General features: G+C 40.9%; 1 protein-coding gene and 1 pseudogene across 4 annotated transcripts in view; one reads left to right on the forward strand and one right to left on the reverse strand.

Annotated features, from left to right (window-relative positions):
* HDHD5 (haloacid dehalogenase like hydrolase domain containing 5) overlaps positions 1–6,472 on the forward strand; it is a 56,304-nt gene extending 49,832 nt beyond the window's left edge. For 2 of the 3 annotated variants that reach the window (XM_080661905.1, XM_080661903.1), the window contains exon 9: positions 6,097–6,472. In XM_080661905.1, the coding sequence (XP_080518031.1) occupies positions 6,097–6,132 (36 nt within the window). In that variant the 3' untranslated portion in view covers positions 6,133–6,472. Of the gene's footprint in view, positions 1–1,272; positions 1,388–3,895; positions 3,980–6,096 lie in introns of all 3 variants that reach the window. The other variant, XR_013960213.1, reaches the window with a different exon arrangement.
* An 857-nt stretch (positions 6,473–7,329) lies between these two features.
* On the reverse strand, positions 7,330–12,227 carry LOC308244125 (putative monooxygenase p33MONOX; annotated as a pseudogene). Its single transcript has 2 exons — positions 11,407–12,227; positions 7,330–7,335 (listed from the first exon to the last, which is right to left on the reverse strand). The product of its transcript is annotated as a putative monooxygenase p33MONOX (transcript).
* Between the last annotated feature and the right edge of the window lie 3,799 nt (positions 12,228–16,026).

The raw sequence follows: 16,026 nt of genomic DNA on the forward strand, positions 1-16,026 counted from the left end.
GGGTTCCTGGATTGCGAGATGGTGCAGGCCAGGCTGAGGCAACCCCCTCCCCATGCACGAATTTCGTGCATCAGGCCTCTAGTAACTAATAACAAGTTAGGAGAGGAAGAACAGAAGCAAAAAAGAGAGAAAGAATCACACAAACAAAAAAAACCAATCAACAATCAAACAAACAACAATAATAGGACAGAGAAAGAAGGGCAAAACAAAACAAAATAAAACATCAAAACAAAACAAAAAAGAAACAAAAGGGAAGAGAGAAAAAGAATTGGATAGTGAAGAAAGAGGAGAGAGAAGTGTGTATGGACATGGAGCAGGGGAGCAGAAATTAGATACATAAGTAGGAAGAATTTTTAACGGGTAAAAAAAGAATAGGGAAAATCTAAAGCAGGAATAGGGTAAGAGAAACAGGACAACAAAAGGGGAAAAGTGAGGAGAGAGTGTTGGCATACAGGTAAAGTTGAGATAGAGTAAAATGTTGCTAAAGGAAAAATGAAAATAGAATGTAGAATGCTAATCCCAAAATAAAATAAAATAAAATAAAATATAAAATGAAACTTTAAAAAAGGTAAAATAATAGTAGTAGTAATACTAATTAAAAATAGAAATATAATAATTAAAAAGGTAAAATCAAGTGAGAAAAAAAATTAGAAGTAAAAGATAAAAAATAAAAATGTGCAGTAGTGCCCTACCCGGTTTGGCTCAGTGGATAGAGCGTCGGCCTGCGGACTCAAGGGTCCCATGTTCGATTCTGGTCAAGGGCATGTACCTTGGTTGCAGGCACATCCCGAGTAGGGAGTGTGCAGGATGCAGCTGATCGATGTTTCTCTCTCATCGATGTTTCTAACTCTCTATCCCTCTCCCTTCCTCTCTGTAAAAAATCAATAAAATATGTATTTTTAAAAATGTGCAGTAGTGAAGGTCATTCACTTCCTCTTCTGTTCTGTTTGGCATGCCTGTTTCCTATCAAGTAGTCAGGACAGTATTGAAGTTCCCTGCATTCCACTGCTCTTCTGTGTCATAAGCCACAATCCTGTTTTCAAGCAGGCAATATTTCTATGTTTCTCAGCCTGCCTTTAGTTGTATTTACACAAGAGTCAATTTGTGATTCAAAGCCTGGTCAGCAGTGTTTCTATATTGACATCCAGGGCTATAAGTCCTCTCTAACCAGTATTTAGTTTTTGTTTTCCCAGCTGCACTTAATACTGGGTTGGGGGAATGGACTGCCCCAGAGCTGGTTTTCTGATCGTTTCTCCCTTCTCTGATCTTCAGGTTCCACAAAAGCAAGTTTCCCCTGCAGTCTCTTGAGAGTGTTTTTAATTGGGAGAGCTTATGTACTGGGCTTAGTAATCAAAAACAAGGATTTAAAGAGAGAAAAAAAGCCAGAGTAAGTGCACAGACTCGTGACTTTTCCCCCCAGTACTGTGTGCGTCTTTGTGCATGTCTCTGCGTATGTCTTTTTCCCTTGGCACTGCGCAGCCGGTATACTGGTAGAACTTCAGGCTACCTTTCTGTGCCCATCCCAGCTATGGGTTGATTTCTAGAGTTCCCTTCTGCCAGCACCCCTGTGGACCCCCTTCCATATTTGCAGGCTATGCTGACCCCAGCGGCTGTGGATTTTGTGGGCCTCAGACTTCCTTTGAAACTCTAGATTCCTCTGTGTGCATTTCTCTAGCCTAGATCGCAGACCTAACCTTTCTCTAGGCGATATTTGACCTTTCTGTGAGAAGGTGCAGGTCTTGTCCGCATCTGCGTATTCATGCTGCTTGAGACCTGGTCTTCATGGGTTCGCAGCTGGTCCCTGGGTGTTGTGTTTGTAGGGTCCTGGGAGGTATCCGAGTTCTTCCTGGTTGAAGGTAAGGCTAGGCTTCCGATCACAGCCACTCTCCCCTTCAAGATGGCGTGGTCTCTGCAGCAGACCCGCCCACTCTGGGAGAGATTTCAGCAGCAGTAGGGGCTGCCCGGTCAGGGGAGCCTGGTCCAGCAGTCCCCAACAGTCCCTTGGAATATAGCTGTCCCTCACTCACAAATAGACACTCCCCACACATCCATACTCTCTCCTTTCATTCTCTCACACACTACCTTGCAGGCTGCCTTCCCGTCGGTAGCCATCTTCGCCAGTATCGTTTTTGTAAATAAAAATAAAATAGTACTTTCATATTAAAGCCACTGAAGGCTGGTGAGTTATCCCTGTTACAAACTTTGTCAAGAAAATGCCTTGGGTAATAATAATTGGCTTTAAAATCTCAAAGTTACTAAGACATAATAAATAGATGTAACTAAAGTGAAGGGTTTATGATAAAGCTTTTTAGTGATAATTTTATGCCTAAACATAATTTTCTAAAGTCTTTGGTAACTTAACACTTTGGAGTTTGCTGGGTTAAATAATAAAAAGTATTAAATATCTAGGTATCTATAATAATAAAAGTGTAATATGCTAGTTAGACTGGACATCCTTCCAGATGTCCTTCCAGGACAAAGCCAGGGCTGCAGCCATGGGATCGAGGCAGCCTCCCCCAGCTGCAAAGGCCTACTCTTGCACGAATTTTGTGCATCATGCCTCTAGTTTTGAAATAACAGGATACTGAAATATTAATTAATCTGAGTTTGCCTACTTTGGGGTTTTTATTACAGAGAATCTAGAGGATAGATATGAATCTATTAATGAATATGTATTGTATTTTATTTGAATTACATCTTAAAAATGTGTATGTATTGCTAATCTTAGAAATGTTAAATACTTAACTTGTCAACTAAAATTTAAGGTTTCTAAGAGTTAGAAATTCTAACTAATTGGAAAGAAATATGGTTTTGGTAATAGAAGGCATGAGGTGTGGAGATGCATTTTTTAAGGGAAAAGGGAATTTAGTTGTTCTAAAGCTAAATGAATAATAAGATTTGTAAAGTTATATAAGGCTTGTGAAGAGAAATCTTAAAAGGAAATTATAGGTAATCTGAATAATTTAATTAGATAAGTGAATCTAAAGTAAGCTAATACAGAATTTGTTTAGTCCTTTTCCAGCTTGTTAAAAGGGAAAAAGGTTTTCCTGTATTTGCCTAGGAAGCAAAAGTTCTACAAATTGTTGAAATAATTATATATTGTGTTATTTTAATCAGCTACTTAATTACTTTAAAAAAGTGATCTTCTTAATAGTGGGAACTGAAGTTTTGCTAGGCTATGTTTGTGTTTTATACCCTTTTGTCACTTTGAATGAATAAATAGTCTAATACTGTTTAATATAAAAATGATATGTAATCTTTTGGTAAAATAAGTTTGACAATGTGTACAGAGTTTGAATTTTAAGAAACTTTTTTGACATAGAATTGGCTTTAGATCATTCCAATAGGCCCTGGAATGCCTCAAGGATTTGTTTTCTCTCTTTATGAAAGAAAATTTTATACTTAAGGTACATGGGAAGTTTTGTCAAATAAAGAAATGATAATTATATTTTATTTATATATGCATATTAGATTCTGATATGCTTTGACTTATAACTAATTATTATTAGGTATAATATTGTGAAATATTGTGTTTTGCAGAAAGGATACGATTCTGTGTTATTTGCAGTATAATCAAATCTATAACTGTGTCACTTTAAATTTCTTCTTGTCATTTAGAGACAGTCACTGTTTTGTTATAATGCATTTGGAAAAATGTTACATCTTCTGTACATTTTCTGAGGGATTCATGGAAAGTTCTCTCATATTTTCAGATCATCCCTTTCAAACTGGATGAAAATTAATAGAACTCTATAGACTATCTGGATTTATAGACATACTAGCAGAAAAAATCAGGAGAAATAAAAAATGATGGGACTGAATGAACTGAAAATAATTATAGTTTTTGTAACTTTTGTTGAAAGTATTGCTGATTCTTAAACTTTTTGTTTTTCAGATATAAGGAAGCATTTTTAAAGCAATTTGTTAAATTATTTTTTTCTCCCTACCTATCCCTCCAGTATTTGGCAATTCTTAATGAGTGAGTCATGGCAATGCATTTCTTTGCATGAATTCAATAAGACCAGTTTCCAATTGTGGTTTTATTAACCAAGACTTTGTAATGTCATGTCTAACACTCCTGGACTCTGGATGTCACCAGAAAGCTTTAAGGAATGAAGCCAATGTGAGCACCTTGGAGAAAGCCTGATATCTTGCTTGGTCATGTGGTTCATGGCAGTCTTTCCAAAGGAACGAAGGTTACTTTTCTGAAAGATGGCAAGGAAGGAACCTTAAGACATCTTTGGGGACCTCAACTTAAGGAATTCACCTAAGTGTATAGGTATTGCAAGAAAACCTAATAGCAGCTACGTGGCACAGCTTCTTTGCCCTGCAGGGCTAATTAAAGCTCAAACGTGAGATTCCAGCAAAGCATTTTCTTTAAGCCTGAATGAGCAACTGTTATTCTTACTATGTTCATGCAAACAATCAGGCCGAACTGCAACTAGACTTAATACACTAAGTAAATTGGTCTTAATTTGGCTCCTTACTAAAAATGAGGGTGATTTTAGGAGAAAAAATTATATTTCAATAGGGAATTACTATAACTAAATTTTTTTCCCTTCTACAAGACCATTAGTTGTAATTGTTACTGTTCTAACTTGCCCAATAATACTAAATTTTATAACACAGTTTGTCTCCACCAGGTTATAAGCCCTATTCACACTTAGCGAATACCATCTGTAGACACCATTGCTACCTCCTTCTGTTCCCAGGCCTCATCATCCCTCTGACAGAGAGCCAGGATCTCTTGGCTCTGAGAGAAGCCTCCATCCCTCTTAAGCATGAAGCAGTTTCAGAAGAGACTCTGTGCTCCTTTTCTATGAAAGAATTCAGAGCCAAGATCCTTGAGAGGGGTGTGTTAGGCTGTTAAGCAGAGCAAGGACGATGGGCCAACTGGAGGAGAAATGGACGTGCTTCTGAGACGTGCTTCTCACCACTCCAACTGCTCTGAAGCTGGTAGTGGAGGAGCCTATGTAGAATGGACCTTCACATTTTGCCTAGTAGGAGTTGGGATACCTATTGCTAATATATATTTTTGGGCATGAGTGTTTTCTCTAAAGGTTGCTGCAATAACTTCCTGTGGTGAATGTCTGACTTTTATCGAGTGTTCTAGTTTTTGTCTTTTAAGTATCTAATAACTACATCATTAATTGTTCTGATAATTTCACCCTCCCATATAGTAATAGACATACTAAGCTATCGGCCAGTTGATTTCTGATATGTGGGGTAAATGTTTATTCATATATCCCTGTCAACAGCACTGGGGGGCCTTGTTCCTTAGGACAACGGACAGCTTTATGCTTCAGAAACATCACCGGGGCCAAACCAAAAGAGACCTTCTATGGCCATGGCAACCAGACTGCAATGACGATCTCCACCTATGGATTTCTGCTGAATATATTACTTTAACCATTTTCATTATACTGGTAATAGTAGGCTCCCTTAATGTAGCCATGGCCCAGCTGGCTTGTAGCATGGTAAAAGCCATTAATGCCACTTCCAGTGCTATTCATGGGATAAATCAAGAGCTGAGCCAGGTCAGGGAGGCTGTTCTAGAAAATCGGGCAGCAATAGATCATTTGCTGTTGCAGCATACAACAATTGTGAGGAATTTAAAGGAATGTGCTGTTTTAACCTTTCTGACAATTCTCAATTGATAAAAAAACAAAAAAAACAAAACATTCTACAAATTAGGAAAACCATCTCCAAGGTAAAACAATGAGAAGGGTTTTTTGGAGTTGACTTAGTCAACCTAACTTTCTGACTATCCAACCTGTCTGGGTTGCTGGAATTCTTTTTAATTTTTCTCCTGGTTATTTTTTGTAGTTTGATAGCTTTTTGCTGTATTCAATGTCTTCCTCTTTTGAAATCCTGCATTCATTGTACTCTGTCCCCAAGAACTGCTATCAAGGCAGAAGCAAATGCAGTCCAACAGGATGAGATTTTTCATCTAAAATTAATCTCATAGATATGAGATGATAAAAAATAGCAGTGGGGAAATGGTAGGAGTAGAAATAGAATGTTGGGGAATTAGCTAGAATTGTAAGAAATACCAATCATACTCTGTTAACCATGATTGTTTTATTCTGATTGAAGAAGCTAACCTGGCTGGCAGCTGCACTCAGGACCTGAGAACTCACCTGGAAATACAGCCCATCCTCCTCATCAGGGAGCTGCCTGTTATCAAGGAAAGATTAACAACTTTGCTGCAGAAACCAGAAATGGCAGCCTTTTGAAGACCCCAGCCCTTTTTGCATATCACTAGCCCTTTGAAGATCCCCAACCCAGAGTTTACCTGTTAACTGCCCATTTGGCATACCCTTTGGCTACTTCCCCATGTAATCTTTGTACTTCTACCCAATATAAGCAGTCGGCTTATGGTGGGGTGCTGAGCAAATTTTTGTGGATGACCTGCTGCTCTCCTGTACTGCCGGCAATACTGGTATTGGAATAAATGCTCATAATGACTCAACCCTGTCTCTGCTCAATTGGATGTAGTAGTGACAAGCATCATGGATCCATTGTTTGTCCAGTTATACGGGGATGCCTGTTTCTCTGCTTCAGGCTCTTGGTAGCATTATCGGGCTTTGGAGGTAGAAGGATTGTCTCTGTATAAACTGCTGGGGAGTTGACAGTTCCAGCTTTTGCTTCTAGGCTCCTCTAGCACTTGATTCCAAAAGCCTTCTATCATTTTTTTTCTTTTCTGAGAGATGGAGAAGAGGGGTCTCACTTGAAACTCTCCCACTCTGCCTCCCACTCTGACTTGAGCCTTATTCCAGAGCAGCCTTAGCATTCCTGGGACCTCTCTTTGGAGAGGGAAGGGGCATATCTCTTCTTGTCTGCTTTTTTTTGGTCTTTCTAACTTTTGCTTTTGGCTTCATTCATTCACTACAAATGACTACTGAACACCTACTAAGCCTCAGGATAAGAAATGAGAAACTGCCCTTGTCTTGGAGAAGTTCATAACCCTGAACTTGGCCCTATCAGATTTCAAACATTTTTTAAAGTTACAGTAATTTAGTGTTCTGTTGGCAAATTCTGGGGCTAAAACAGCACTCAGAAACACATATATGAAAATATGACATACTAAAATGTTTATTTCATAATCTGATGTGGGTAGGTGGCTATTCTCAGCCTTTCCCCCCATGTGGTAATTCAGGGATCCAGGCATCTTCTATTTTGTGGTGCTGTCATCTTCAGCACATGGTCTCCAAGGTGACTGTGGAGTGATTCATGGCCAGACATGGTAGTAGTGTACATCACTTCTGTCCATATCCATTGGCCAGCCACATGGTTCTAAAGCAACCCCTGAGAAAATGTGGTCTTCCTTTATGCCTAAGAAAAGGAAACAGTATCAGCTGGCATCTAGCCTGTCTGTTGTCATATTATAATTTACTAGGATAAAGAAATTTGATTAGTTTTTGTTTATTTAATTTTTTATGAAGAGCTCAAGCAAGATGAATAAAAAATATAAGAATTGTTATTTTTTGTACAATTAAGTCTCTTTAATCTGTATAGCTTAATATTTATTTTATTTTATTTTATTTTATTTTTTGTATCCCCATTATCCCTTCCCCTTTGGCAACCATCAGCTTGTTCTCTATATCTGTGTGTCTGTTTCTGTTTTGTTTATTCTTTTTTTTTTTTTTTTTTAGATTTTGCACATAATAAGTGAAATTATATGGTATTTGTCTTTGTCTGTCTGACTTATTTACCTTAATATAAAACCCTCTAGGTTCATTCCCAGTTGTTACAAATGGCAAGATTTCATTCTTTTTATTTTATTGCTGAATGATATTCTATTATGTATGTGATATATATATATAATCTTTATATTCACCCATCTATTTTTTTTTTAATTTTATTGTTTGATTTGAGAGAGAAAGAGATAGAAATATCGATTTGTTGTTCCACTTAATTATGCAGTCATTGGTTGATTCTTATATGTGCCCTGACTGGGGATCAAACCCGCAACCTTTGTATATAAGGATGATGCTCTAACCAGCTCAGCTACCTGACCAGAGCCTTTCATTCAACTGTTGATAGACATCTAGGTTGCTTCTATACCTTGGCTATTACTAGTAATGCTACAATGAACATAGGGGTGCACATATCTTTTCAGATTAGTGTTTTTGTTTCCTTTGGGTAAATACCCAGGAGTGGAGTTTCTGGATTGTACAACAGCTCTGTTTTCCATACTGTTTTCCATAGTGGCTGCCCTAATTTACAATCCCATCATCAGTGTACAAGGGTTTCCTTTTCTTCACATCCTCACCAGCACTTGTTATTTGTTGATGACAGTGGCCCCAGGAACAGATTCGTGCACATTGAAAGGAAGTTAATTAGAATAAATATTTCAATATTGCTATTCACCCTTTCTCTATAATAGAAGTGTTAACCAATTCACGATTGACAATGACAGATGGAAACACTCGCGTGAGATTGGTGCCAGCAAGAGCTTTATATGTATCATGCATGAGTGAGTCAACTTAGCCTTTTATATATACTACTAGAGGCCCGGTGCACGAAATTCATGCATGGAGGGGGTGTTCCCTCAGCCCAGCCTGCACCCTCTCCAATTGGGGACCCCTTGGGGGATGTCTGACTGCCGGTTTAGGCCCCATCCCTGTGGGGTCAGGCCTAAACCGGCAGTCGGACATCTTTCTCACAATCTGGGACCTCTGGCTCCTAACTGCTCACCTGCCTGCCTGCCTGATCACCCCTAACTGCCCTCCCCTGCAGGCCTGGTTGCCCCTAAATGCCCTCCTCTGCCAGCCTGATCTTGCCCCCAACGGCCCTCCCCTGTTGGCCTGATCTCGCCCCCAACTGCCCTCTGCTGGCCAATTTGGTTCTGATTGGTTGGTTTCAATGCCAGTCAGCGTCAAAAGCTCCACCTGCTAGGCAGCCATTGGCTCCCCACAGCACCCAGATTTGGTTCTGATTGGTCAGTTCCTGTCAGTCAGCATCTCTGGGACTATCAATGGGGCCTGATCAGAAAGGTGGGGCTGATAAGCAGCCCCGGTGGAAGCCTGGAGAGGAAATGGAGGTGAGGCTACTGGCCAGACTGGGAGAGAAAGAGAGAGGCAAGTGCTGATCAAAAGCTGCCATAGAGGCAACAGATCAGTCCCTGCTTCTGTCTTCAGGCCTCTCTCTGGCCCTGATTCATAGCCCCCTCAGCAGTCAGTGCTGGGGCACTGTGCCGTGGCAACCCAGTGCTGTCTGCAGGACTGACTTCCAGTTGGTTGAGCCTTGGTCGTTACGACCCAGTGTTTTTATATATTAGGATATAGAATAAACTTGCTTAATTAGACCTGCTTTCTGATGTAGCTAAACTTTTTCCAGCCCAGTGAAGCACCCCAACTTCTCTTTCAGGTAATTGTCAGCAACACAGCAGTAAATATCAACACGAAGCAGATTATTATTGTAGATAATGCAGGGAGAACAAAGGGTAAAATATTTAACTTCAGCAGTGTTTGACTATATTCTGTGCAGTGAGAAAACCTAAAGTCATTTTCAAGGTCCACCACTTATTACTTCTTTTCAGTTGGGTCAAGTTTCTAAGCTTTCTAAATCTCCGTTTTCTGGCTAATGAAAAGAAAATAGGATTCCACTGAGTCTCCTATCTACCTATTCCAGGACTTCTGTGAGGATCAAATGAGATGAGGCATGGGAAACGCTTCACAGACATTTGGTTAAAGTGTGAAATGTTTGCACCTGGCTATAAAGCAAGTTGGACACAGCATATTAGCCCTTTATATATATAGATAGCCATTCTGACAGGTGTGAGGTGATATCTCATTGTGCTTTTAATTTGCATTTCCCTGATGATTAGTGATGCTGAACATTTTTTCATATGTTTGTTGATCATCTGTCCTCTTTGGAGAAATGTCTATTTAGGTCTTCTGTCTATTTTTAAATTGAATTGTTTGTTTGGTGTTAGGATATATGAATTCCTTATAGATTTTGAATATTAACCCCTTTTTGGATATATCATTTGCAAATATCTTCTCCCATTCAGTTGATTGCTTTTTTCATTTTGTTGATGGTTTCCTTTGCTGTGCAAAAGCTCTTTAGTTTGATGTAGTCCCTTTGTTTATATCTCCTTTCGTTTCCCGCACCCGAGGAGACACCTCCAAAAGGATATTACTAAGAGCTAAGTCAAATGTTTTACTGCTTATGCTTCTAGGAGTCTTATGGTTTCTGGTCTTATGTTTAAGTCTTTAATCAATTTTGAATTTATTTTTGTATACTGTGTAAGAAAGTGCTCCATTTTCATTTTTATGGATGTTTCCATTCAGTTTTCCCAACATCACTTATTGAAGAGATTATCTTTATCTCATTGTATATCCTTGCTTTCTTTGATGCAAAAATAGGTGATGAGACTATTAAGTCTAACTTTAAATTAAAGCAATACACAGAGGCTTCTTCCACAAAGACAAGTTTTTCATTTTTCTCCCCTCAAAAACCAATTATGTCTCCAGCTGTAGCCTCAGTTTAAGCAGTTTTTCAAAAAACAACAAAAAAAGTGAAAATAAAAAAAGCACCCCAAATCTTGCCTGTGTCAGAGCCAAAGTAAAAAGTAAGTGGGTGCAGAGTCTCTGAAAGAGAAAGCTCTAGAACAATGGTTCTCAACCCTTCTAATACCGCGACCCTTTAATACAGTTCCTCATGCTGTGGTGACCCCCAACCATAAAATTATTTTCATTGCTACTTCATAACATAAAGACAGAAACAGATAAATGGGCCCTCTTTGGACCAGTATCTGATTTGGGAGGGTGTTTTGCCACCCAGGCCTACGGAGGAGCCCAGAAACCTTCTCCAGTGGAACTGATCCACGTGTAGGCCACTAGAATGGCTAAGGATCCAGCAACCTTTAAGCCTCTCAAGATGGACACCCCAGTGATTGAAGGGAAGAAACTACTGCCAAGGACTCATATCTCAAACCCCATGACTTGAATGTGCTGATACACCTGCTTCTAGAGCAGTGGTTCTCAACCTTTCTAATGCCGCGACCCTTTAATACAGTTCCTCATGTTGTGGTGACCCCTAACCATAAAATTATGTTCGTTGCTACTTCATAACTGTAATTTTGCTACTGTTATGAATCGTAATGTAAATATCTGTGTTTTCTGATGGTCGTAGGCAACCCTGCTAGCGGTTCTCAACCTGTAGGTATTATTTCTTCCTTGACCCACAGGTTGAGAACTGCTAGCAGGGTAACCTAAGACTATCGGAAAACACAGATATTTACATTACGATTCATTAACAGTAGCAAAATTACAGTTATGAAGTAGCAACGAACATAATTTTATGGTTAGGGGTCACCACAACATGAGGAACTGTATTAAAGGGTCGCGGCATTAGAAAGGTTGAGAACCACTGCTCTAGAAGCAGGTGTATCAGCACATTCAAGTCATGGGGTTTGAGATATGAGTCCTTGGCAGTAGTTTCTTCCCTTCAATCACTGGGGTGTCCATCTTGAGAGGCTTAAAGGTTGCTGGATCCTTAGCCATTCTAGTGGCCTACACGTGGATCAGTTCCACTGGAGAAGGTTTCTGGGCTCCTCCGTAGGCCTGGGTGGCAAAACACCCTCCCAAATCAGATACTGGTCCAAAGAGGGCCCATTTATCTGTTTCTGTCTTTATCCCCACTTCCAGAATTAATTATGCTAAGATTTGGGCCAGGTGAGGCTGTGGAAGAGCCAGCAGAGAACCAACATCTAAGCTGCTTAGGGGAAGAGTTAAGGGTGGACTGGGCTGAGGCCAGCAGCTTCTCTTCTCTCATGATCTCTTAACTCTAGTTTTATTTTGTGGAGTTTTTCTGTCATTCAAAGTTACTTGGTCCCCTCAGTGGTAAGGACCTTGGGTGTGTATCCAGCATCTCTCTGTCCTGCCCGTTGCTCAAAATGCTGAATGCTCTCCTGGGTTTGTTTTGTCATCAGAGAATACATGATGACATAGGTGGCTTTAGCCTTTATCATGAGAACCTTGTCCATATTGCCAATGACCATGATAGGATCATGGCAGGAGAGAAGATACTGCCTCTTTTTTCTCCATCCTGACAACGTGCTGATATTTGTGCTGTGGAATGACTGACTTCCAGGGGATGCTGCCCATGTCTGATGGTGGAATCATGGGCATTGGGTCCAGGGCATTATCATAGCTGAATGCCTGGTGGTACATCTCAGTGGTCAGGGACATCTTGCCTAGAGGCCCATTAGGTTCAAGAGCAGGCTTCTAATTTATCTTGAAACCACTGAAAGACTGGGGTCCAGGTGCTTTTTCTATATAGATTTCAGAACTGAATCCCTGCCACCAGAATGAAATGTGATGATTTTCTGACAGGCAAAGCAAAATGGCTCAGGAAGTGTCTGTCCATTCCAGAGGTTCTGTTTCACCACTGCAGAGTTGCCTAAAGCCTGATCTCCAGCACTAAAAGAGGCTCCGAGGACCCTATGCCTTCCTACAGGCTATGGTGAAGTCAGGACCCAAGCCATGGTGTGAGTGGCACTGTGTCCATGGTGACACTGAAGGCCTAGGGCACTGACCAGGCAGAGCAAGATGCTGGGCCGATGTTAAGAATTTTTGCACCTATGTTCATCAAGGATATTGGCCACTAGTATTCTTTTTTTGTAATGCCTTTGGTTTTGGTATCAGGGTAATTCTGGCTACATACAATGAATTTGGAAGCATTCCTTCCTTCCTCTTCAATTTTTTGAAATAGTTTAAAAGGATAGGTATTATTTCTTCCTTGAATATTTGGTAGAATTCACCTGTGAAACCATCCAGTCCTGGACTTCTTTTTGTTGGGAGTTTTTATTATGCTTCAATGATGTTGCTAGTAATGTTACGGCAAAAATCAGGCTGGCAGAAAGTGACAAACCAAACGCACTTGGAAGTTCAGAAAAGGACTGTTTTAATTACACTGGTTCTGGCTCGGTGGAATCCTTTCCAGAGGCTGAGCCCCAAACAAAGCGGGGCTTGGCCTTTTATATTTTTCTAGGCTCTTTGTCTCCAATATATGGCATACATACACATTTTAGGCATTCTTTCTATGTTACATGTTAAGCTTCTGGGTATCTGTTGCAGTTTGGGGAGGAGGGCCGTAACCTGAGACAGTAGAAGCTTGACTGGCAGTGGACCCCACTGGAGCAGAAGCAGAAGAAACAAGTGACATTACAGAAGTGGAGGCATGGTTATGGTGATGCAAGCAGGGAGGGGGCTTGCCATCTTAGTAATTGGTCTGTTTAGATTGTGTTTTTCCTGGTTCAGTCTTGGAAGGGTATATATTTCTAGGAATTTATCCATTTCTTCTGCATTGTCAATTTTGTTGGCATATAATTGTTCATATTATTCCTTTACTAGAGGCTCGGTGCACAAAATTTGTGCACTGAGGGGAGGGGGATCCCTCGCTTGCTGCTCCTTACTGCTCTGCTTGCTGCTCCTTAGCACTGCCACAGAGGCAGGAGAGGCTCCTGCCACTGCCACTGCGCTCACCAGCCATGAGCCTGACTTCTGGCTGAGGGACGCTCCCCCTGTGGGAGTACACTGACCACCAGGGGGCAGCTCCTGCGTTGAGCGTCTGCCCCCTGGTGGTCAGTGCACATCATAGTAACCCGTCATTCTGCTGTTCGTTCTGCCATTTGGTTGATTTGCACATTAAACTTTTATTATATAGGATAATTCTTTGTATTTCTGTGATATCAATTGTAACTTCTCTTTTATTTCTGACGTTATTTATCTTCACTCTTTTTTTCTTGATGAGTTTTGCTGAAGGTTTGTCATTTTCATTTATCTTTTTAAAGAACCAGCATAGTTTTATTGATTTTTTCTATTGTTTTTTAAAGTTCCTATTTTATTTCTGTTCTTAACTATTTCCTCCCTTCTGTTTACTTGGCTTTGTTTGTTCTTTTTATAGTTCCTTTAGGTATAAAGTTAGATTATTTGGGATTTTTCTTGTTTCTTGAGTTAGTTCTGTGTAGCTATGAATTGTTCTCTTTTGTGTGTGTGTGTGTGTGTGTGTGTGTGTGTGTGTGTGTGTGTGTGTGTGTGTGGCTTAAAATAAGTTCCAGAAATGAGAAGTCTAAAATGGATTGGCAGGACTACATGCCTTTTTCAAGCACTTGGGAGAATCTATTTCCTTCCTTTTTCCAGCTTCTAGAGCCTGCCACAGTATTTCTTTCCACTCATCACTCCAAATTCTGCTTCAGTCATCACATCTTCTCTGACTCTGAGTCTTCTGCCTTCCTCTTTCACTTATAAGAGCCCCTGTAATTACATTGGACCCATTTGAGTAATCTAGACTAATCTTCCATCTCAAGATCCTTATCACATCTGTAAAGTCCCTTTTGCCATGTAAGGTAACATCTTTACAAGTTCGGACATCCCTCTCACAATCCAGGACTGACTGCCTGTCTGATTGCCCCTAACCGCTTCTGCCTGCCAGCCTGATCACCACCTAATCACTCCCCTGCCAGCCTGATTGACACCTAACTGCTCCCCTGCCGGCCTGATTGCCCTTAAACTGCCCTCCCCTGCAGGTCTGGTTGCCCTTAATTGCCCTCCCTTGCTGGCCCGGTCTCCCCTAACTGCCCTCCCCTGCCAGCCTGGTCACCCATAATTTTCCTATCCTGCCAGCCTGGTGGCCCCCAACTGCCCTCCCCTGCAGGCCTGGTCCCCCCCAACTGCTCTCCCCTGCGGGCCTGGTCCCTCCCAACTGCCCTCCCCTGTGGGCCTGGTCCCTCCCAACTGCCCTCCCCTGCCAGCCTGGTCATCTCTAACTGCCCTCCCCTGCCAGCCTGGTCACTCCTAACTGCCCTCCCCTGCAGGCCTGGTTGCCCCTAACTGTCCTCCCCTGCAGGCCTGATTGCCCCCAACTGCTCTCCCTGCTGGCCATCTTGTGGCAGCCATCTTGTGTCCACATGTGGGCGGCCATCTTGTGTGTTGGAATGATGGTCAATTTGCATATTATCTCTTTATTATATAGGATTCTTTGTTTTAAAGTCCATTTTGTCTGATATGGGTATTGCTACCTCAGCTTTTTTTGTTAGTTTGTTTCTATTTGCATGGAATATCTATTTTTTAAAATATATTTTTATTGCCCTGGCCGGTTTGGCTCAGTGAATAGAGCATTGGCCTGTGGACTGAAGGGTCCCAGGTTCGATTCTGGTCAAGGGCACATGCCTGTGTTGCAGGCTCAATCCCCAGTGGGGTTTGTGCAGGAGGCAGCCGATCAATGATTCTCTCAGCATTGATGTTTCTATCTTTTCCTGTCTCTTCCTCTCTGAAATCAATAAACATATATATATTTTTAAAGTATATTTTTATTTCAGAGAGGAAGCGGGGGGAGGGGGGGGTAGAAACATCAATGCTGAGAGAGAATCATTGGTCTGCTGCCTCCAGCACACCTCACATGGGGATCGAGCCCATAACCTGGGGATATTCCCTGACTAGGAATCAAACCGTGACTTCCTGGTTCATAGGTTGACACTCAACCACTGAGCCATGCTGGCGGGGCTACATGAAATACCTTTTACCATTGTTTCATTTTCATTCTATATGTATTTTTCAATTTGAAGTGTCTCTTGTAAGCAGCATATAAATGCTCATGCTTGTTTTAAATTAAATGTTTTAGGGTAACATTGGTTAATAACATAAAATTCAGCTATACAACTTTATAGTGTGACATCTGTGTCTTCCATTGTGTGCTCACTGCCTGATATCTAGCCTCCTCTTACTGAATATTTGACCCCCATGACCTCCTTTGGCTCCCCCTAATCTGCTTTCCCTATGGTAACCACCATTCTATTTTCTGTATCTATGAGTTTGTTTATTTGTTTTGTTTGTTCATTTGTTCCCTTTGGTTTATATTCCATATATGAGTGAACTCATACAGTACTTGTCCTTTACCTTTTGACTTACTTCACTTAGCATGATACACTCAAGATCCAGCCATATTGTTGCAAGTGGAAATATTTCATCTTTTTAATGGCTGAATAGTATTCCATTATGTGTGTGTGTGTGTGTG

The sequence above is a fragment of the Plecotus auritus genome (genome assembly GCF_963455305.1).
Source record: "Plecotus auritus genome assembly, chromosome: 3".
Taxonomy (NCBI): domain Eukaryota; kingdom Metazoa; phylum Chordata; class Mammalia; order Chiroptera; family Vespertilionidae; genus Plecotus; species Plecotus auritus.